Source organism: Polypterus senegalus, chromosome 18 (genome assembly GCF_016835505.1).
Source record: "Polypterus senegalus isolate Bchr_013 chromosome 18, ASM1683550v1, whole genome shotgun sequence".
In the NCBI taxonomy this organism is placed as follows: Eukaryota; Metazoa; Chordata; class Cladistia; order Polypteriformes; family Polypteridae; genus Polypterus; species Polypterus senegalus.
Window position 1 is genome coordinate 17,070,912 of NC_053171.1, and position 24,320 is coordinate 17,095,231.

Sequence of the window (24,320 nt, forward strand, 5' to 3'; positions counted from 1 at the left end):
AGAATGATGGCAAGAAAAAAGTATGGAGAAGGTGTGGAACAGCTCATTATCCAAAGCATAGCACATCATCTGTAAAACACGGTGGAGTCAGGCAGTGTGATGGCTGCCAGTGGCACTGGGACACTCGTGTTTATTGATGATGTGACACAGGACAGAAGCAGCCGAATGAATTCTGAGGTGTTCAGAGACATACTGTCTGCTCAAATCCAGCTAAATGACGTCAAATTGATTGGGCGTTTCATGATACAGATGGACAATGACCCAAAACATACAGCCAAAGCAACCCAGGAGTTTATTAAAGCAAAGAAGTGGAAAATTCTTGAATGGCCAAGTCAGTCACCTGATCTTCACCCAATTGAGCCTGCATTTCACTTGTTGAAGACTAAACTTCGGACAGAAAGGCCCACCAAAAAACAGCAACTGAAAGTAAAGCCGCTGCAGTAAAGGCCTGGCAGAGCATTAAAAAGGAGGAAACCCAGCATCTGGTGATGTCCATGAGTTCAAGACTTCAGGCTGGCATTGCTAGCAAAGGGTTTTCAACCAAGTATTAGAAACGAACATTTTATTTCCAGTTATTTAATTTGTCCAATTACTTTAGATCCCCTGAAATAAAGGAATTGTGTTGCTTTAGTTGCCTCACATTTTTATGTAATCGTTTTGTTCAACCCACTGAATTAAAGCTGAAAGTCTGCACTTCAACTGCATCTGAGTTGTTTCATTTAAAATTCATTGTGGTGATGTACAGAACCAAAATGAGAAAAAAGTTGTCTCTGTCCAAATATTTATGGACCTAACTATGTATAGATTATTATCACATATGAAAAGTTTCTGTTATTAACAAATCCTGTTTTTGGTTTTCTTTGTTTCTGAAATAGATATCGTATCTTGGCATTTGATCACGACCTATTTAGCTTTGCAGACTTGAACTTTGAAGAGTGGCCGGCAGTCCTTATCACCAACCCTAAGTCAGCTTTGTACTCCAATCCTGTGGTGGAGCCACTGGGAAAAATCCGGAACTCTACACACATCAGGTAATAAATAATACTTCAGTAGTATGTCAACCACACAGATCTACTCCAGGATTAGGTTTAAGCAGCCATGTAATTTTCTTTTGTATTTCCTCTCAGGGTCCTGGCATTTTCAGAAGCACCAATAACTGCTGTGCATGTAGAAATTGATGGAAAAAGTATGGGAAATGCTCAACCCGTGAACAAGTCTCTATTTACTCTAAAATGGGATCCGAAAAGCTATATCAAGGGACTGCATTATATTGAAGTTAAAGTGGAGGTAAGTGGTGTCGGAAGATTCAGAGAAGTGTTCGAGTTGCTTCTTAAATATGTTTTGAATCTGTGCCTCCTGCATATATCTTTAAACTAGTTTAACATGATGTTGCTTTGCCTATGATTGTCAGTCTTGGCCTAATCTTAGAAAGTCTTAGAAAGTTGTTGATCGTCACAGTGTGCCTATGGCACTCACTTATGGTGACATCCCCAGCAATTGAGTCGTACTGTTTTTAACATCCTCTCCAATACTCTTTAACTCACTACAGGAAAACCAAGCGGGTTTGATTTTTCTCGTTGTAAGTAGCAAGTTGTAGAGGTAGGCTGTTGATTCTGCAAGAGTTAACATTCAATGAGCACTCAACTGGACGGGCAAAGCATACAGTGAACCAAAATAATAACGAAAAATGATGGCTGCCAGAAATAAAGACGAGAAAGTGATTTGGACAGCGGAAACGCAGGTGAAGCTCATTGAACTTCGGACACAGCAGAGATATCTGATTGATGTTTTGTGTTTATCATATAGGCTGTTGATTTTGTGTTGTGCAATGCTACTCTTTTTTTTCCCCCCATGTTATACAAGCTCATTGGCTGCCAAAATAAAGCAACTCTGTGGCATATTTAATTTTAACAATTTTAATCACAATGTGTGATTCCTAATTATAGAATTTGACAACTTTATAATTAAAGATATTCAGCAACTGAAGTTGTTTAATGCTGACAGCAAGTCATGTCGATTCCCATAATGGCATAATACAGTAACACGTCCCTAGACAACCCTAATGTTGTCCTTAAAGCAGAATGCACTTGTTTTTCATTGTGTCCATTGCTGTACTCTGTACACGTGACAGTATTACTACTACTATTACTGTATATACAGTAAAAATCCATAAATGAAAAGCAGATGAATTGTAGCATATCTGTGTATGGTAACACAAACCTGCAGTAGATACAGAAATAGCCTCTTGTACAAGTCATGCTGAGAGTAAGATGGGAGTGATGATAAGAGAGCCATGTAGCTTGATTCTTCTCACGCCAAGGTGGACAAGACGCAGCGAGAACACGTTGGGACTTATTTTTCTAATACCACTGTATGCTAGAGCGAGCTGTGCATCTTGCTGTTTCTCACACCCCTGTGTGTGACAATGTGAGAATATAAGAAGGTTCACGTCTCGCTGTCTCACGCATCATGGTGCTCTGAAATGGCATGTAGAAAAAGTGTTGTCATTTCTACACGCTGTGACCAAAGTGTATGCAAATACTGTGAAATGAAAATCTGCACTGCTCACTTCAGTAACATCCAAATTGTTTGATTTGTCATTTTAAACTATGGAGCGAAGAAGTAAATCAAGGAAAAATGTGTCTTTGTCCCAAACATTATGGAAGGCACTGTGTGTGTGTGTGTGTGTATGTGTGTGTATATATGCAGTGCATCCGGAAAGTATTCACAGCGCATCACTTTTTCCACATTTTGTTATGTTACAGCCTTATTCCAAAATGGATTAAATTCATTTTTTTTTTCAGAATTCTACACACAACACCCCATAATGACAACGTGAAAAAACTTTACTTGAGGTTTTTGCAAATTTATTACAAATAAAAAAAACTGAGAAATCCCATGTACATCCATTATCCAACCCGCTATAACCTAACTACAGGGTCACGGGGGTCTGCTAGAACCAATCCCAGCCAACACAGGGTGCAAGGCAGGAAACAAACCCCCAGCAGGGCGCCAACCCACCGCAGGGCACACACACACACCAAGCACACACTGGGGACAATTTAGGATTGCCAATGCACCTAACCTGCGTGTCTTTGGACTGTGGGAGGAAACCAACTGCACCACTGCAATAAATATACTGTATTTATAAATATACTGTATTTATATATATATAAATACAGTAATCCCTCGCTATATCGCGCTTCGACTTTCACGGCTTCACTCTATCGCGGATTTTAAATGTAAGCATATCTAAATATATATCACAGATTTTTCGCTGGTTCGCGGATTTCTGCGGACAATGGGTCTTGTTTACCCAGTTGATTTCATAGAAGGGACGCTATTGGTGGATGGCTGAGAAACTACCCAATCAGAGCATGTATTACATATTAAATAAAACTCCTCAATGATATACGATGTGCTTCCCGCGTGGTGCTTGATTGTTTGCTTCTCTCTGTCTCTCACATTCTCTCTGCCTGACGGAGGGGCTGTTTGCACAGAGGATACGGACGCTCCTCTAAAAAATGTTGTTTATCGCGGTGCTTCGGCATACTTAAAAGCCCAAAAGCACGTATTGATTTTTTGATTGTTTGCTTTTCTCTTTCTCTCTCTCTCTGACATTCTCTGTTCCTGACACGCATTCTTTGAAGATAAGATATGTTTGCATTCTTTTAATTATGAGAAAGTACTGTCATCTCAGTCTTGTCATGGAGCACAGTTTAAACGTTTGAGTAAAGGGTGTTATTTCATGTCTAGAGGGCTCTAATAATGTTAACAGGGTGGGAGAGTTTATAAGGGCTTAAAATATATAAAAATAACTACACAAACATATGGTTTCTACTTCGCGGATTTTCATCTATCGCGGGGGGGTCTGGAACGCAACCCCTGCGATCGAGGAGGGATTACTGTATATATATATATATAGGGCAGCACGGTGGCGCAGTGGTAGTGCTGCTGCCTCGCAGTTAGGAGACCTGGGTTCGCTTCCCGGGTCCTCCCTGCGTGGAGTCTGCATGTTCTCCCCGTGTCTGCGTGGGTTTCCTCCCACAATCCAAAGACATGCAGGTTAGGTGGATTGGCGATTCTAAATTGGCCCTAGTGTGTGCTTGGTGTGTGGGTGTGTTTGTGTGTGTCCTGTGGTGGGTTGGCACCCTGCCCAGGATTGGTTCCTGCCTTGTGCCCTGTGTTGGCTGGGATTGGCTCCAGCCCCAACCCTAACCCTAACCCTGTGTTCGGATTCAGCGGGTTAGAAACTGGATGGATGGATATATATATATATATATATATATATATATATATATATATATATATATATATATATATATATATATATGAATATGAGTGTTTTTATAAATGTATATATACACATATACAGTACATATATATGAGTGTATGTATGTGTGTATTTGTATATATTTTATACGAATGTGCTTAAACATAGACTGTACAGTATACTGTATATTTATGTGTACAGCTTGTATACTGTGTGTTCATAGAAGTCACTTTATCAGTTTAACGTTTGTCTCACTTTCCTAGGATGCTGCAGGAAGGTCAGCTGTGGTCAGGCATGAATTTTCTCTTGAGGAGGATGTGTCTCTGAGTTTTGGGTTAATGCAGTCTTTCGTCCTACTGAGTGATCATTATATTATAGTAAGATTATTTTAATTTGTATAGTTTTATTATAACATTTTATATTAGACTGTTCACTTTGGGGCAGCAGAGAGGCCTTCTTCAAATGATTCACATGTAGGCAGCGCTGTGTAGCACACTACTGCACATCCACTCCAGGAGAGTCAGTGAACTGGTGTGTTGTGTGGAACTGGTTGCTGTTTTGTGCACAGTGATGCCACGATAGGTATGACCCTGCACATCCCAGATGTGGATAAAAAGGTGCAGCAAATGGATGGATGGATGGATGTCAAGGTACACCCTTACAGTTTTATCTTTTCAGAGAAATCAGTGGTGTTACAGTACTGTATATTACATTGCCTTTGTCTCCTGCTGTTAATCCTGTCTGCGGTTTACTGAATGCAATAAATGTACCTGATATGAATCTCATGGGCCATACCTACTTTCATTTTTTAAATATATATTTAAGCTGTTCTTTGTAGTCATTGTAGTTTTCACAAAAGTACTACATAACTTAAATTGACACTAAGATTTAGTTTTTAATTGCCATGTTTAGCGCTATGCTTCAGGGCCAGAGAAAAAATCTTGGACTCATTGAAGGATGTGCTGCTTAATGGCAACAACAAGAGCTTCTAATATATGAAAGATCAATACAGTCATGCGCTGACTTATGGCTACGTTTGGGACTGGCCATTTGGCCATATGTCTAATTGGCTGGATGTCTGTCACAAAGTGTATGGGTTGGTACGCATAATTCAACTGCTGGTATAGAGTATGTCTGGTCTTCGAGTCTGTGCATCCCCATGCCTGGTCCATGTAAGGCCGTATTTCTCAACCACTGGGTTGCGGATTCTTTTTTATTTCACCTTATACAATTTCTTGTATTAGCAATACATTGTACATGTATTAGGGTCAGAGCACAGAGTCAGCCATTGGACAGCGCCCCTGGAGCAATTGCAGGTCAAGGGCCCAGAAGAGTAGGATCTCTTTTTGACAGAAATGGGAAATTCGAACTGGCAGCCTTCCGGATACCAGCAGTGCAGATCCTTAGCCTCAGAGCCACCACGGGTTGCCATCATTAGTTCACGACAGGACCACTGTCTGATATGTTTTCTCATTTCTAAGTGAGTTTGTTTCACCAAGAGGACCCTTGATTATACTTCTTTCATGAATGGGACAGGTTGCAGTTATTGCTAGAAATATATTTTAAAACGGGAAAACTAGGTTGTGGAATCATAAAGGTTGAGAAACACTGGTGTAAGAAAGGCATGCAGGCCGATTGCATAAGAAATACCCACGTGGAACAGCAGACCATCAAAATATACCTTAAAGGGCCTTCCAAGAATCAGAAAACATTAGAGACCTGTGAAATAATAATAATATTAATATTAATAATAATAATAATGAAAGACTTATTGCTATGGCTAGTTTTGGCAATTTCTAGAACATTGCAACCGGATTGTTTTCCTATGGCTGTCAGCTGTAAGTACATTTTGCCTCAACTTGATTGGCCGTAAATCAGCGCATGGCTTTGGCAGAAAACAGATACTGTAAATGTCATTTGTTGACATTCATTTTATTAATTTAATTTTTTATTGGGAGGAGGAAAAAAAAATCTTATTTTTGCCAAACAACTGATGAGCCACCAGTTCATTGTACAGTAATGTGATAAAAGCAGCATTTGTTCTGTTTGGTTACAGGCTCGAGTGATCTTTGTGTTCCTGACACTGCTTAACATTGCTGTTATCGTTACCTTCAGATATGTGAGGCAGCCTGCATCTCAAGGTACGACAGGTTTGGATTTTGTTTAGTTAACGCACTTAACAATTCATGTGTGGCGTTAGTCATTCAAATTTCCCATGCTCCCATTCATTCAACATCACAGTTTTTTTTTTTTTTTTTCCAGCTGTCTTTTCCCAAGCAAGACTATCTCTCCATTTCTTTAGTAAGACAAACTGGTTTTACTACAGCTGCCTCCTGCTGAATGTCTGGACTGCATTTGGTAAGACTGCTTTACTCAATTAAAATGTGTTTATGTGGACTGCAAACCGGTGGAGACGATTCATTGGTAACAGTTTAGACACTGAACTTATGGAAGCACTAATCTGAAATAAAATAGAAAGAAAAAACACACACACCTTGCGTGTAGTTTGACATGCCCAACAACAACATTTATTTCTATTTTCATACAAGTGATGAAGCTCAAAGTGCACTACAAGATAATGAAAGAGAAAAAAGGACAAAGTATATTAAAAAATAAAGTTAGGCAATATTAATTAACATAGAATAAATGTAAGGTCCAATGGCCTATGAGAACAGAAAAGAAAAAAAAAAATTCCAGACGGCTGGAGAAAAAAAAAATCTGCAGGGGTTCCGATGCCACGAGACCACCCAGCCCCCTCACATCAATGACCTCAGTCAGTCCTCGTGGTATTCAGGGTTCACATGGAAGAACTTGATGACGATCATGTGGACGTCTGGCCTTTAATCCATCAATGTAGGGACATCATGGTGCCCTGATCAGGAGGTGGTGGTGCAGATTGGCACCACAGAAAACCGTAAAAAGAACAGCAGAGAAAGTAGAGGTTAGTACAGATTTCGGAACCACCATGAATGATAATGATAATTAAATGCATATACAGTGTGGAGGCTGGCCCAGACACAGACAGGCGGACACGTTCATTTCACCCACAAACACGTTTATCCATACATATAAAGGGGAGTTGGGATCCGAGAGACTGTTTGTGTGTTTGTGGAGGGATTGAGAGTTAAGGCGGGTGGGGGAGTCACGTGATCATTTCCACTCCCATTCACGTCATTTCATTCACTTCATTTCGCTCCGAGCTGAGCTCCACAGCTGACGCGGTCTTGCAGTTCTTTTTCCTTAGTGTTTGGTCCTTTCTCCTTTACTAATTTACTGTTTAGTACACGCGGTATTTACATAGTCACTCATAAAAGGGGAGAAGACTCCGTGCAAGAAGTGAGAATTGAAACTACCTTGGAAGACATGCAATCAACGAGGCCATTAAACGGATCTCAAGAGAGGTCTTCTAGGTTGGAAAAAAAGCTTAAATGAATCTCAACAAGAAACGACTTTCACGTTAGAAAAAAACGATTCGCTGCCAAAATCAGGCGGTTAAACGAATCTAAAGAAGACAGGATTTCTAGATTGGGAAAAGGACGATTGGCTGTCGAAACCAGGGGGTTAAAAGAATCTGAAAAAGACAGGACGTCTAGATTGGAAAAATCACGATCTGCTGCCGAAACTAGCTGGTTAAACGTGCAGCGAAGCGCGCCAGGTCTGCTAGTTTACAATATGTACAACAGTCAAGTGCACCACAAAACCCCCAAAATCCCCAAAGTCCTGGCCACAATGCCTTTTTTTCCTTCAGGCCGCCTCCTAGCCTCCTTACATCCGGCTCAGTCCTCTCCGCTCCTGACTCTGGCCTCGAATGAAGGGAGGCGGCCCCTTTTGTTATCACCCAGATGTGCTCCAGGTGGGTTCCGGCAATTACCCGCCGATACGCCCCTGTGTGGCGGAAGTGTCGGCTGCATCCCCGGGAGCACTCCGGGTGTCCCAGCTCTTCTTCCCCCCAGCAGTTCCTGGTGTGGCGGAAGTGCTGAGGTCCAGGGCTCCAAAGGCATGGGGGCGCCCCCTGGCGGTGACCACGGGCCCCTACAGGGTGGAGCTTCAAAGCTCTGTACCCGTGGCCCCCAAAGGAACCAGGGCGGTTGCCCCCAGATGGTCTGGGGAAGGCGCAAGCCCTCCTCAGGTCCTCCTGGGCGTCCCGGCCGGGTCGCCACCCCAGCCAACCTCTGACAACAGAGTAACAGGATTAAGCTAAAATGAAGTTATGAGAAAGCCATGTTACAGTAATGTGTTTTTAGCAGCTTTTTAAAGTGCTTCACGATATTCGCCTGGTGAATTTCTAACGGTCAGCTATTCCAGATTTTAGGTGCATAACAGCAGAAGGCCGCCCGCCTCACCACTTCTTTTAAGTTTAGCTCTTGGAATTCTAAGCAGACTCTCATTTGAAGATCTAAGGTTACCATTAGGAGTGTAAGGTGAGAGACATTCTGAAATATAAGATGGATATATTAAAATTTAATTATTTAAAGCTTTGTAAACCCTAAGCAGTATTTTAAAGTCAATTCTAAATGACACAGGTAACCTGTGTAGTGACATCAAAACTGGAGAAATGTGCTCGGATTTTCTTTTCCTAGTTAGGATTCTAGCAGCTAATTCTTCACTCGTTGCAGTCAATTGATGTCTTTTTAGGATGGTCCTGAGAGGAGTGTGTTATAGTAATCGAGTCGACTGAAAACAAAAGCGTGAACTAATTTCTCAGCATCTTGTAATGTTTATAAGAAGTCTAACTTGCAATATTTCTTAAGTGAAAAAATGCAGTCCTAGTAATCTATGTGATTTAAAATTAAGGTCAGAGTCAATAGTTACCCCTAAATTCTTCACCTCCATCTTGACTTTTAATGCTAATGGATCAAGTTTATTTCTAATAGCCTCATTATATCCATTATTGCCAATCACTAAAATTTCTGTTTTCTCCTTATTTAGTTTAAGAAAATTACTACTCATCCATTCAGAAACACAGGTAAAGACATTGTGTCAGTGAATCAAGAGAGTCAGGGTCATCAGGCGCTATTGATAAATACAGTTGTGTGTTATCAGCATAGCTGTGGTAGCTCACATTATGCCGCAAGATAATCTGACCTGACAGAAGCATGTAGATCGAAAAGAGCAGTGGAGCCAGGAGAAGAGATCCTTGTTGAACACCATACAGAATATCAGGGGTCTGCGAAGTATAATTACCACAACTAACAAAGAAGTTTCAACCTGCCAGGTAGGACTCAAGCCAATTTAAGACCCTGCCAGAGACACCCGACTCTCTCGGTCAATGACCAGCCAGTCTGTGGCTCTCCCCAACAAAACCAAAAGAGTTTGATTTTTGTCTTAATTTGTAGGGGCAGGCTTGTGTGCATATGAGGGCTGACAGCCAATGAGCACTCACATGGAAGTACAATGCTTGGAAGTTCCAACACCTGGAAGGAAAAAAAAATAATCGGAGGTTATGGCTGAACACGTTGTACCTGTAAAGCATTTGTACAGCTACAGTGTGGTCAAGCAGGATGTTAATGTGATATTTTGAGAATGTGAAATTGTGCAGGAAAGTCATCAGGCGGTCGTCTCAGTGGTAATGCTGCTATGTTTCAGATCTACACTGCTTTTATCCCTTCAGGACTAACCTTTACAAGTGCCATACATTTAAACAGGATGTTACATACAGACTCACATCAAATGTATGCTTTTATTATGTGATAATAATAATAGTATCTAACTACTCAAAGTGCTAAATACAAGGACAACGTGAGATTCGAACCTGTTACCTTGCGGTTGCTAAGCAGTAGTTTTTCCACTGTGCCATCCGCGGAGATCTGAAACAGAGCAGCGTTACCACTGTGACAACTGGTTGAAAAAGACACTCGCAAACACACACACACGTATGCCGACGTCTTTTACTTTGTACCGATTGATAATTGGAATCCAGCAACATGTCAGTTGAGCAAATTCTTTTCCTTTGGTTTTATTCTTGAATAAAAGCATACTTGTTTTGTTACACCTTTTCTGAAAGTGTTTATAGGATACTTGGGCTTCAGTCTTAACACATCCTACACTTCACGTCAAAATTCTGTTGTTATCACTATAACACATGAAAACATTTTCTGTTTTCGCTGTGTGTTCAGCATTTCTTGCCTCACATTTCCACTGTCATTCTATATTTACATAGAAACACCGAAAACACATGAAATGTACAGTGGAACCTCGGTTCACGACCATAGTTTGTTCCAATACTCTGTTCGTAAACTGATTTGGTCGTGAACCGAAGCAATTTCCACCATAGGATTGTATGTAAATACAATTAATCCATTCCAGACTGTACGAACTGTATGTAAATATATATTTTTTTAGTTTTTAAGCACAAATATAGTTAATTATACCATAGAATGCACAGTGTAATAGTAAACTAAATGTAAAAACATTGAGAAAACCTTGAACAACAGAGAAAACTAACACTGCAATAGTTTGCGCTATAGCGCTACGAATCACTTGCTAAAAACACTTTTTTTTTATGAGTTTTAAGCACAGGGAAAAAAATGAACATTTGAAAAATCCGTAATTTAATAAACCACCAAGAAAAGTAACATTGCACAATGCACGCTATGAACCGATCGCTGTAAACAGAACTGAAAACTATAACAAGCCTTTTCTACCTTATGGGTCCAGCCTTCCCCAGCTCGCTCTCTCTTTCGTGTGTGCGTGTGTCTCTTTCGCGAGCCTGGAGCGCCTGTGTGTGTGTGTGTCTCTCGCGCACGCGCCTGTGTGTGTGTGTCGTGCTCTCTCTCTCTTGCTCGTTCGCTCGCTGCACAGGAAATGCACAGGGAGAGACTGAACACGTACAAACCTAAAGGGAAACTGGCTTGTTCGCATACCAAGTGTGTGGTCGTTAACAGAGGCAAAAGTTTGGCAAACTGTTTGGTCGTAAAACCAAGTTGAACTGAGGTTCCACTGTATGTATTTCAAATCACTGTATTTCATTACCTATAAAATTCCTTACAAACACATCGCTGGATAAACACTTTAGCCCAGACTTTTGAACTGTGAGGACTGCAGCAGGGTGGGCGATGCCTTTATCTGACTGAGTGTAGCAGGCTAAACCACACATTTGCAAAACAAAAGTGGGCTCTTAGCGCAGCGATAAGGAGCTACGATCAAAGCACCGTGCAGTCCCTACATTGATGGACTGAAGGCCATCATTGTCTAATTCTCACACGTGAAGCCTGAAAACCATGAGGACTGATTGAGATCATTTATGTTAGGTAGAACACCCAGTGGCAGCTGGATGATCTCGTGGCCTCTGAACCCCTGCAGATTTTGTTTTTTTTTTTCTCCAGCCTTCATAATTTTAAACATTTCAATCATATCTCCTCTTATTCTTCTTTTGTTTAAACTGTAAAGGCTCAGCTCTTTTAATTTTTCCTCATAACTCATCCCCTGTAGCCCTCAGTCAGCCCAGTCGCTCTTCTCTGGACCTTTTCTAGTGCTGCTTTGTCCTTTTTCTAGCCAGGAGACCAAAACTGCACCCAGGACTCCAGATGAGGCCTCACCAGTGTGTTATAAAGTTTGAGCAGAACCTCCTGTGACTTGTACTGCACACATCAAGGCGCTATATAACCTGACATTGTGCTCTATAACCTAATAAACATCATTCCATATACCCATACATAACCTTGCTACATAAGAGTAAGTGAGTATATAGATGCATGTTTGCGGTACCTAAACAGAAGTATTACATTTATTTATTTTTAGTGTGGTTTGCGGTCACTAAATAATACACCTACAGAATTACATTTTGTTAATAAAAAATGAAAAGATAGCACTTGTGGTCTGCTGTTTAATTGTGAAAACACCACTTTACTTTAGACCATGAGGCTTCTACATGGCTGGTTAAGCAGGAGCTTAGTGTAAAAAATATAAATTTAAAGGGTAAAGAAACCAAATTGCAATCGGTTTTGGAACTGGAGTGTTCTGCTGACTTGAAATTGATGATTGGTGTTGGCCCTAAAAAAATGCAAACAGAACATCCCTAGTAATTATGTTGTATTGTCACTGTCATTTTTTTCATATAACTCTTTACAAAAATATTTCTGCTATCTGTCTTTGAAGAATTAAATAAAAACTAACAATGTTCTAACTTCCAAAAACATTTATGCAAGTCTCACCTGAATGATTTTATATCATTGCACCTTTTCTAACTCATTGTCAGGTATGTGAAACTACAATTAATCTACTGAGTTTTGAATTAAAAGGGACGTTGCGACCCGCAGTTTTTATAGGACAGTTTTGTTGACTTGTGCTGTAAATGTACTGAACTATTAGAACTGGCATTTGCTTTTACTGAGCTGCTGGAGCTAAACGGCCCCTGGTACGTCCTCACCTTTCTTGTGTTTCGTCTGTTTTCAGGTCCCTGGTTTATCTGCGAAGTGATCGATGGCCACACTGGCGCGTGTTTCTCCTTTGGTGTGCTCCTTGATGGCTATTTCTTGGAGGGAAGCTTAACTTACTTTTTGGGTATTCTGCAGGTGAGGTATTTTTTATTGGCTTTTGAGACATTGTGTTATGCAGTCTCCTTCATGTTCAGTTTTTTTATTTGAAAATATGTTGTTCAGGAGCATTGGCTGCCTAAAGTCAGTGGCACGTTACATAACCTCTAGTCATACTGGACTGCAGTGGCTGATCTCGTTGCCAGAGAGGATGTCAGATTACATGACTATGAATTGCTGACTTTCCAGTCTATCTATCTATCTATCTATCTATCTATCTATCTATCTATCTATCTATCTATCTATCTATCTATCTATCTATCTATCTATCTATCTATCTATCTATCTATCTATCTATCTATCTATCTATCTATTGTGAACTCACCACTTTTTCTAATAGTAAGCAACATGCCACCTGCCAGAGCCAGTACTTTCCAGATATGGTGAGTTCCGCCCCATTCTCGACCTAATTTTCATTTTGCTGTGATATTACAAAGATGAACCGTTGCCCCGAGGAGTGCTTAGTGGTTCTCAATTCAAACACCCACTGGGACCACTCCTAAGATGTAGGCTGACAGTTTAAACCTCTGAGATAGGTTTTTGTAGCCTTCCCCTAAACCATGAGACTGAACAATCTCGCTTTTCAGATCTTTTGAGAGTTGCATTGAGGATCCCATGCTGTCTGTCACTTTTCAGAGGAGAGTCAAAGGGAAGGAAGCACAACTTGCAATTGACCACCTTAACACTAGAATTACCAGAGTCTACGAAAAAACTCATAGATCTGACCCACCTTAAAACCATTCGCACCTCTCTGCCAACGCCTTTTGTCATCTAAATGTGCCGATAAAGAGAAGCTAGGAGCAGCCGGCTATTCCATCCCCCCACCGACTTATAACGTTAACGAACTTCTCTCAGCTCATGCCTTGATTGATTATCTGGGAGTGAAGTGGAGTTTTAGAGTGGAAATAATAGATCGTTATTTGGAACACACGCATTTCATGTGTGTTCCGTTTCTACAGTAATCTGTGTAAACACATTGTTAAAACAGAAACTTTTTCATATTTTAGTAATAAATGTTACAAAATGTAGGCATAAACTATAGAATGTGTGAAGCATAAAGTCCAAACATCAAATAGACACTTTTACAAAAGGTGTAAGGACGATACAACAGCTTCCATGACTTAGTGGTAAAATTTGCTGACTCAGAGCGCAGCAGGTTTGCCGTGCCTCAGAGACCCGAGTTTGATTCCCTGCTGGGAGAAAGTGTTATTTATTTTTTTTTTTTTACTTTTTAACCTCAAACGGACATAAAATTTATAAATTGGTATGCAATGTCAGTTAATGAGATTGTTATATTTTCATGTGGGATGCACGTGACCGCCACAGTAGACGAAAAAAACGCCCCTACGATTATCTACTATCTTAAACTTAGGCGTGCTGTTTCCCTGTTGCTGCCTTGCCCAGTGTTTTTTAAGGTTAGGATTGTTGATTGGGTAGGTCCTATATTAGTCAGTCCCGTTTAGTCTTTTTAATTTTATCCTGCCTTGTACGTCCGGTTGTTCGGGTTGGCTTCATTTAGTTAAAAGAAACCGTTTTCATCGTACTCTTTTCTGGAAACGTGTTCATCTATGTGTGTTTTTAGAAGGATTTTATAGTTTGTGGAAGAAATAGCTTTTTAAGTTGGATCCTGTATTGCCTCGTGTTACTTGTTGTCCGGGATGGACATTTCCGCGAACGGTTATTTTATATCCTAAAGAAGGAATATGCCCCTCCCCCACTATCTTAAGCTTAGGCATGCTATTTCACTGCTGCTGCCTTCCTCAGTGTTTTTAAGCTTAGGGCTGGTGATTGGGTAGGTCTTATATTCATTCGCCTACTGTGGAGCTCAACACCTTACAGTGGCTGCAGCCAGACCCTTCTCGTTGATCCTGCTACAAAGCTCTGTACCCTCTGTAGCCACCAGGGTGGTCGCCCCCTCGTGGTCTGGAGGAGGTGCAAACCCTCCTCCGGTCCACCTGGGTGTCCCGGCTGGGTTCCACCCCCAGCCGCGTGCCACAATATATACAGTGGAACCTCGGTTTACGAGTGTTTTGCAAGACGAGCAGAATTTTTTAATAAATTTTGACTTGATAAACGAGCGATGTCTTGCAATACGAGCAGTATGGATACACTTTGTCTGCTTAGCGTCATGTGATCACAACTGAGCCGATGGTTCTTCTCTCTCACGCGCACGCGTCTCTCTCTCTCTCTCTCCTTATCTCGCTCGCTCGCACTCGCCTCTCTCTCTCTCTCTCCTTATCTCGCTCGCCGCTCGCCTCTCTCTCTCTCTCTCTCCTATCTCGCTCGCCGCACTCGCCTCTCTCTCTCTCCTTATCTCGCTCGCTCGCACTCGCCTCTCTCTCTCTCTCCTTATCTCACTCGCCCGCCCAGCGTGTCTCTCTCTCTCTCTGGCAATCGTCTCCTATTCTCCGTCTGAGTCTGTGTGCCTCACTCATATAGTCAACATCCGTACGAGCGTGTACTGTTTACTACAGCATTGTGACTGTGTGTGTGTGTGCTGTGAAGTGCGAGTCCCCATCTTGTGCCCCAAAACACGAAGCGGAGTCTCAGTACTTTAACAACACCAGCCACCTTCAGCTTGAAACAGCAACAGCGCTGTTATTTATTGTAGCGGGATCTTTATAATGTTCCTTGTATGACCCATTGACGACAGGCGCTTATAGCATGTCTGCGATATTTTTGGATGCGCTTATACGGCGAACTGCTACAGCGCTGGGAGACTACGATTGCTTTGGGATGCTCTTCCGGGTGTCGTCCCGTTGGTTGGAATCCCACATGAGTTTAGAAACTCACCCCAGCCATGATTCTTTTTAAAGTTAAAGTGCAGGTTAATTTGTTTTATGTATTTTACTTTATATTTTGTATTAATCATTTTTATATGAATAGTTTTGGGTTGTGGAACGAATCATCTGAGTTTCCATTATTTCTTATGGGGAAATACGCTTTGATATACGAGTGCTTTGGATTGCGAGCACGTTAGCGGAACGAATTATGCTCACAAACCGAGGTTCCACTGTGTATATATATATATATATATATATATATATATATATGCTGTGTACCTCTGCTTGCTATTTCTCACGTACACAAGACCCCACCTCAGAGTTGCTGGGGTTGTCATAATACATGACTACCAGTCACACGACTTTCTGTGATTTTCTTAAAATGACTTAAATGACGGCTCTGCACACAGATTGCCGGTAAAGTCGCGTCGTGTACGTTACCTGCCAGATTACAACACAAACTCTGACACCAACAGCTTTTTAACTTCACCGTTTTTCATTGTGCTTTCCTTTCCCCTTTTTCAGATGGTTTCCTTCAACCTGCCTGTACTCTGTTACCTCTGCTGGAGCCTGAATCACCGCTACAGTGGGATTGGATTTCTCGCCCATTTCCGAAGTACCGGCCTCATACGGGCTGTGACAGTAAATCTGATCATGCTGGGTCTTCTGGTATGGCAGACTTACTCCTGTTACGCCCTGACGATGAGATACGGCCTGGCCGCGTGCGTTCTGTCCCCGGCACGCCTGTGGGCTCTCCTGCTGAGTCTCTTCCTCATTCTGAAAGCGTGGAACTGCACACTACCAAAGACCCCCGTGTTAGATTCAGAGGAGACAACGAATGGCACAGCGTCCTGAGTGCTGCTCGATTGTATTTTGTTTTGACATCTTGACGTTTGTTCTTCATTCCTTTTTTCCATTTTGTGATTTTTTTTTCTGAAGACAGATGAGCTATACTTGAATGTTACGCAGAGCATGTCTGCATATGGTAAAATAATTCTGAAGTGACCGAAGTCTTGCACAGAAGGAAACGACTACTTGAATTCAATGCTCAGTGGGACACAAAAGAACAAAGGTCAGTGGAAAAAACTTTGAGCAGATGCAAGGAATTCTTTAAAAAAAAAGTGCCTCTTGTATACGTAGGCCGCGTCATAAAGAGATCCTTCATTCACTTCGCTGTATTTTGTGAAATATTTGCCTGAGCCACACTTCCTTAATGTGTTTGTCCTCGAAGGATTAATTAAATGAAGGGAGTCTCACGAGTAGAGAGTGACATTTGCTTCACACCAATGGTGACTGGCATGATGAAGACTGTGAGAGCACAGTGACCATGACAGTCAAAGCCCCCCAGTGGTTGATCAGGGGGTCTGATCGTTGTAGATCAGTAAGATTAGATAAAACGTTTACAAATTCACTTTGAAACAGACCACCAAAAGGTAAGATTTCTTTATCAGATGGTAATTCTGATCTACGCAGGCTACACAAAATCTCCTGATGAAAATCGCACGAGTACCCGTAATGGCGGCAGTCTCCAGTGTCGAAGCACGCATTGTCATCTTGCCTTATAATGGTATTTCCTGTCTGTTGCGTTTATGTTGCACGTTTTCAAGTCGTGCAAAGCCAAGAGATGATTCTTTTCAGCTCCGTAATGCAGCAGGGCGGCCGAGTTGAACTCTTTCAGGGCTGATGTCGACTTTTATCAAAATGGAGACGTCGACGATGGTAATCGAATGTAAAATGTGACAAAACCAACCGTTCTGTGTTAGTTGGACTCTCGTTGCTGGAAGGAAAGTTCGATTCGTTGGTTTTGACCGAGATTCCATGCGATCGCATGAGTAGCGAGGCACAAACAGCAGAATCTGTCGAGAGAATAAAGTGAATGCATAAAGTAAAATACTCGGTGGACAACGTCTTGTCTATTATCTCTGAACTGGACTATGACTTGTCGGACTCACATTTTGATACGAGTGATTGAAAACGAATGTGAGGTTCCAGCTTCAGCTGATTGGTCCCCAGCTAGCTGTGGTATTGACAATGTTCGCCAGGGTGGACTGCCACTTAACAATGATAAGAGGAGGTAGAAACCAGATTGCAATGCACTGTGACCGCGTCCCAGCCATGCAGAGACAGCCTGGCAGCAAGCCTGCCACTCATTCTTGGCAAACTGGCAGCAACGGACGTTTTGTGTTGATTTCTGTGTGAAACCATTGCTTTTCAGAAACTATTGTTTTTTTTTGGAAAAAAAATATTCAGCCCTCAAAGAGTTAAAGGTGAAATGCTGCAGACTTGGCACTCCACTGATGTCACTTCCACTTCCTGCCTGAAACGTAGTATTTTGGGAGGGTATCTAATGCACTACGTTTTCCTTTGGTAGCGTAGAACAGTAACTGTTTACATTTATATTGCACTTTTCTCACTACTCATATAAAAAAAAACGATTAGAAGCCTGTGGTTAGGGAATCGTTTTGGCAAATACATCCATGCTATTCAGTTTCGGGGTTTGTGTATCCTGGAGGTAACATGGAGACTCCGCAGAGTGAGGATAACAGGGCTTCTGGAGCGCTGATTCACTGGCACTAACCCCTGCGTCACCCTATCGCTGGTCCCTCAAATTCAGGTTACTGTCATTAGAGGCAGACGATGAACTGATTGTATCGATTAATTTGAACTTTTAAGGAGGCCCGGGTTCACTTCCTGGGTCCTCCTTCCCTGCGTGGAGTTTGCATGTTCTCCCCGTGTCTGCTCCGGTTTCCTCCCACAGTCCAAAGACATGCAGGTTAGGTGGATTGGCGATCCTAAATTGTCCCTAGTGTGTGCGTGTGCCCTGCGGTGGGCTGGTGCCCAGGGTTTGTTTCCTGCCTTGTGCCCTGTGTTGGCTGGGATTGGCTCCAGCAGACCCCCATGACCCCGTAGTTAGGATATAACAGGTTTGATAATGGATGGATGGATTATTGATCAGATCCTGCCAGGATTTTAAAAAACGTTTTGTACAGATCCTCCAAGTGAGAATTTGATCTTTTCAAGAAGGATATAACATCACTTACCCCACTGACTTGACAGATTCTTCCAGTTGAGCAAGATACGTCTACGTGCCAATAGTGAAGTCAAGGTGATCACAGTTTGCTTGTCCTTCTCCTCTTTAAGCCCCTCGGGGAGCCCACCAAACACAGCGGCCAATGGGTCAGGAGTGATTGGGACACCGAGGCTCTCTGAGTGACATTCAAAGCTTTTGGTCCAGAATGATGTTCATGTGGTGCAGGCCCCAAGATTGGTTCACTTGGACTTTAAAGAGTCCTTTTCTGTTGATCTGTGAAAAAACGTTCAATGAATTCCCCCGTGAGTTATTTTATCAATAAATTGGGAAAACGTCCAGGCACAGGCACAGCGGGAGATCCTGTAACATACCAAGCAGGCTCACTAAACGGACTGATGTGCTCCATATTGGCTCACTGGGGAGCAGGTAGATCCGTGATGTCCTGCCACTTCATCCAGAGCTGATACCCAACCTGTGCCCAGTGCTAATGGGAAAGCCTCCAGTTCCCCATGGACGCCCTAGAGAAGAGATTTGGTAGCTTAACTCTTTCAGGGCTGATGCCGAGGGATTGACGTTGGTAATCAACTGAAAATGTACTCTTTGCTAGGAGAAAAGTTAGCTTCATTGCTTTGACGGAGATTCCTTGCACTTGCGTGAGTAGCAAGGGGGAAACGATGGCAAAAATGACATCGACATCTGGCAAGAGATTGAAGCGAATGCGTAAAGCAAAATATTCCATGGACAACGCTTTGCATATTATCGCTGAATTCAACTCTGACTTTGGAGTCCGACAAGTAATGGAAAATGAATATGATGCACCAGCATCAGCTGATCAGTCCCCATCTGATTGCGGTGCTGACAAGGTTCATGTAGCTGACATGCATATGGCAACATTGGCACGAGGGGACCACCACTTGCAATGACAAGATGTGCAAACCAGATTGTGGTGCACTGCGACAAACTGGCGGGCACAGCAACACGCATTTCATGTTGATTTCTGCATTTCTTTGTCTGCTTGTCAGAAAACTGTGTTATTTGGAGAAGAAAAATCAGCCCTCAAGGAGTTAAAAAGAAAATTCATAGCTGGAGCAAATCTCGTGATTAATGGCTATGGTTGGTGCCGGGTAGATTATTTACAGTAAATGTGATAGGTGAAATACAACTGAACACCAGCAAAACCAAGGAGCTGGTGGTGGATTTAAGGAGGACCAGGCCCCTCTTGGACCCTGTGATCATCAGAGGTGACTGTGCAGAGAGTGCAGACCTAAAATACCTGGGAGTGCAGCTGGATGATGAATTGGACTGGACTGCCAATACTGATGCTCTGTGTAAGAGAGGACAGAGCCGACTATACTTCCTTAGAAGGTTGGCGTCCTTCAACATCTGCAATAAGATGCTGCAGATGTTCTACCAGACGGTTGTGGCGAGTGCCCTCTTCTACGCGGTGGTGTGCTGGGGAGGCAGTATAAAGATGAAAGACGCCTCAGGCCTGGACAAACTGGTGAGGAAGGCAGGCTCTATTGTAGGCATGGAGCTGGACAGTTTGACATCCGTGGCAGAGCGACGGGCGCTGAGCAGACTCCTGCCAATCATGGAGAATCCACTGCATCCACTGAACAGGATCATCTCCAGACAGAGGAGCAGCTTCAGCGACAGACTGAGGAGACCCCACACTATGAGACTCTTCAGTTCCACCCCGGGGGGTAAACGTTAACATTATACAAAGTTATTGTCTGTTATACCTGCATTGTTATCACTCTTTAATTTAATATTGTTTTGTATCAGTATGCTGCTGCTGGAGTTTGGGAATTTCCCCTTGGGATTAATAAAGTATCTATCTATTATATAGCGCCTCTCATATCTATCTATCTATCTATCTATCTATTATATAGCGCCTCTCATATCTATCTATCTATCTATCTATCTATCTATCTATCTATCATATTGCCTGTCCTATCTATCTATCTATCTATCTATCTATCTATTATATAGCGCCTCTCATATCTATCTATTATATAGCGCCTTTCACATCTATCTATCTATCTAATATAGAGTGTTTTTCACATGTATCTATCTATCTGAGTATTAAAGGAGGCTCTGTGCTCAAAGCCCTGCTGTGGTGCCAGCTGTGTTGACCTGATGATGCAGTCGGTGGATGTCAAAAGCCTGGTGACAAAGTGCTTTGTGGTGCTAATATGGTGGCTATGGAGCTCCTCTGAGGCCTCCTTCAACGTGACGTCCAGGTGCTCATGGGCTTGATACGTTCATTCTGTACTATGGTTTGGATTTTAAAGTATGATTTGTATCAATTTGTGAAAATTATATATATATATATACAATATATACAGTATATATATATATACAGTATATATATATATATGTGAAAGTCAACATTTGTTTGGTGTGCTTTTTATAACATTCAAAACTACATAAAATAAGTGAATCAAACCTTCTTCAAGCATCATTAGTGTAGAAAAGGGCTGTGAACGGAGTCAACTGTGGGAATGCTGGACGTCTCCGAGAAGAGAAGTTCACACGAGAGGAGGCTAAGCGGCCGTTCACCAGTTCACAGGGCCCACCCACATATGGCCACTTTAGAGTTGCCAGTTAATCTGTTGTACACGTGATTGAGGCGCTGGGAGGGAACGCACCCAGACATGGAGAAACCAAGCAAACCCCCTTCAGAAGACCACCAAGTGGGGGGGGTGGGGTGGGGCTGGCTCTGTGCCTGGCAGCAGTGCAAACCACTGTAACCACTTGTTTTATTAAATTACCGGCAGGCAGTGTGGCGCAGCGGTTCACTCTTTGGACTCCAAACTCTGAGGCTGTCGGTTCAAATCCCACTACTGACATGACCTGCATAGGCTCTGATGGAAAAACCAAAAGAAATGGAACCAATTGTATCACAAATGTTGTGCGTCACCTTGGAGAAGCCAAATAAGTACATGTAAATTATTTAATTAGTAAATGCCGACACATTGACAAAGAAGGCCGTCGCAGAGCTGAGATGAAAACGCAGAAGTTTTCTTTATTTGCACAGAGTTACTCACAAATGTCTCAGTCCATAGAGTTACAGTAAACAATTCATCATCTTTCAAGTTACTACATCTAATACATCACGTCATCTGACTCTTAATATGCACAACCGTATCACCTTATCCAATCAAATAAAGCTACAAGTAATGTCTGACTCCCACCAGCTCTCCCCTTCTTCTGAGGTGGGGTGTTTGCGGTTCATTCTATTGACTTTAGCAGCACTTCACAGGAGGGGAGTTTGGGCTTTCCCATCCTCACTTTCTAGAGGGGTGTTTGTTACTCATTTACCTCATTAGATCCTTGGAAAATCCCACTGGTGGGGTCTCTATGACGAGGCCAACTGAGTTACCGTCAAGTCATTTTCCTTGTGTTTTATTCTATTATAGCTTCATATATGTATAGACCTGTTGTGGCAGACGGCTGGGGACTGTACCCAGCCGGGATGCCTGGAAGGTCCACGAGAGGGACAATACCTCCCCTGGGCCACGAGAAGGCAGCCATCCTTGTCTGCATGGGGGTCACGGGAGCAGAGCTGGGAAGCTCATCCCTGTTGGGACCTGTGACCCCCACCAGGGGGTGCAAGGACAATTATGGAGCCCTGGATGGCAGAACATCCACCACACTTGGAGGTGCTGCCGCAAGGAATTCCAGGGACACCCGAAGAGCTTACGAGTGCTCATTCAGCACTTCTGCCACACCAGGAAGTGCTGCCAGAAGATCGTCACAGAACACCTGGAACACATCCGGGTCGTTATAAAAGAGGCCGCCTCCCTCCAGTAGAGGAGCTGGAGTCAGGAGGAAGAAGATGGAGCTCAGGAGGAGAGGAGTAAAGGCGGCAGAAGTATGTAGAGACTAAAGTAACAAAGGGACAGAGACTGGATAATTTAGGCATTATGGTGCTGTTGATTTATAGACTAATAAACGTGTGTCTTTTGGGACATTCGGTGCCTCTCTGTGCCTGGGGGGCCGTCCTTCCACACTGGATTAGATTGCATTGTTCAAAGATTATTATATATTAACTAAAAATTCTAAACCAGCTAGTCTGAGAGATATGGCGGTGCAGCCAGCTTACAAACATCAGAGCTGCGACAGGTCACCCCACGTCACTTCATGTCACCAAGTGCGTGTGACCGGGAATAACAAAAAAAAACAATTCTTCCCAGCAATATTCCTGCCATCTTCAGACGCCATTTAATAGCTCAAGTGATAAAGCAATTTAAAAAAGCAAGCTTGGCTACCAGTGTGGATACTGAAGACGTCATTTTGACACTACATGGTGGCCGAGTTACTCGGATATCTTGACTATTTGCTTCCCCAGGTTTCCACCTTTCATCATTGAGTGAAAAGCCTCTGCAAAAGAAAAAAGAAAAAGAAGTCAAACAAAACAGAAACAAACGAATAAAGGAGAGCAGCGCTGAATACAAGGCGTGGGTACAAGTCCCAGCTCAGTCGTCGTCTATGTCACCAAGGGGGCTTCTCCGGCTGCTGCTGGATTATGTGAATTTCCCCTTGGGATTAATAAAGCATCCATCTATCTATCTATCATATAGTGCCTTTCATATCTATCTATCTATCTATCTGTTATATAGTGCCTTTCATATCTATCTATCTATCATATAGTGGCCTATCTATCTGTTATAGTGCCTTTCCTATCTATCTATCTATCTATTATATAGTGCCTTTCATATCTATCTATCTATCATATAGTGGCCTATCTATCTATCTATCTATCTATTATATAGTGCCTTTCATATCTATCTATCTGTCTATCTATCTATTATATAGTGCCTTTCATATCTATCTATCTATCTATCATATAGTGGCCTATCTATCTATTATATAGTGCCTTTCATATCTATCTATCTATCTATTATATAGTGCCTTTCATATCTATCTATCTATCTGTCTAATATGAATTAAAGTCGCTCTTGTGGAATCCTGTTCACTGCGTCAAGACTTACAGCTGTGGCCAAATGTTTGGAGGATGACCCAAGTGTTGGTTTTCACCAAATTGCTGCTTCGGTGTTTTTAGATCTTTCTGTCAGATGTTTCCATGGTATACTGAAGTAGAATTACAAGCATTTCACTTCAGATTTATTGACAATTACATTACGTTTATGCACAAAGTCCATATTTGCAGTGTTGGCCCTTCTTTCTTTTTCAAGACCTCTGCAATTCACCCTGGCATGCCGTACATCAACTTCTGGGCCAAATCCTGACTGATGGCAGCCCATTCTTGCATCATCAATGCTTGGCGTTTGTCAGAATTGGTGGGTTTTTGTTTGTCCACCCGCCTCTTGAGGATTGACCACAAGCCCTCAATGGGATTAACGTCTGGGGAGTTTCCTGGCCATGGACCCAAATTTCAATGTTTTGTTCCCCGAGCCACTTAGTTCTCACTTTAGCCTTGTGTCGTCCATCACGCTGGATTGTTCATTGTTGGTCACCAAACTGTTCTTGGATGGTTGGGAGAAGTTGCTCTCAGAGGATGTTTTGGTCCCATTCTTTATTCACACCACCGGTGTAGAGCTGGCTCAGGAATGGCAGCTGGCAGCTGGGAGGGAGACGAGGACTTGTGGAGGGTGGCCTGGTGGGAGTTGAGAAGGGCAGCAAAGAAGCCAAGAAAACCATCAGGGACCGACTGATATTCTGCACAAGGTACA

At 42.4% G+C, this 24,320-nt stretch overlaps 2 protein-coding genes across 3 annotated transcripts in view; one reads left to right on the forward strand and one right to left on the reverse strand.

The window, feature by feature from the left end:
* Nucleotides 1–16,758, forward strand: part of tmem62 (transmembrane protein 62) — a 49,483-nt gene extending 32,725 nt beyond the window's left edge. For both annotated transcript variants that reach the window (XM_039741293.1, XM_039741294.1), the window contains 7 exons: nt 876–1,031; nt 1,128–1,287; nt 4,537–4,650; nt 6,330–6,414; nt 6,536–6,631; nt 12,668–12,786; nt 16,116–16,758. In XM_039741293.1, the coding sequence (XP_039597227.1) occupies nt 876–1,031; nt 1,128–1,287; nt 4,537–4,650; nt 6,330–6,414; nt 6,536–6,631; nt 12,668–12,786; nt 16,116–16,445 (1,060 nt within the window). In that variant the 3' untranslated portion in view covers nt 16,446–16,758. The remainder of the gene's footprint in view (nt 1–875; nt 1,032–1,127; nt 1,288–4,536; nt 4,651–6,329; nt 6,415–6,535; nt 6,632–12,667; nt 12,787–16,115) is intronic.
* Nucleotides 16,759–22,413: 5,655 nt separating this feature from the next.
* The window catches only part of ptgr2 (prostaglandin reductase 2), a 97,796-nt gene continuing 95,889 nt past the window's right edge, over nt 22,414–24,320 (reverse strand). Inside the window, exon 9 of the mRNA XM_039741497.1 lies at nt 22,414–23,007. Coding sequence (XP_039597431.1) covers nt 22,943–23,007 — 65 coding nt within the window. The 3' untranslated portion in view covers nt 22,414–22,942. The remainder of the gene's footprint in view (nt 23,008–24,320) is intronic.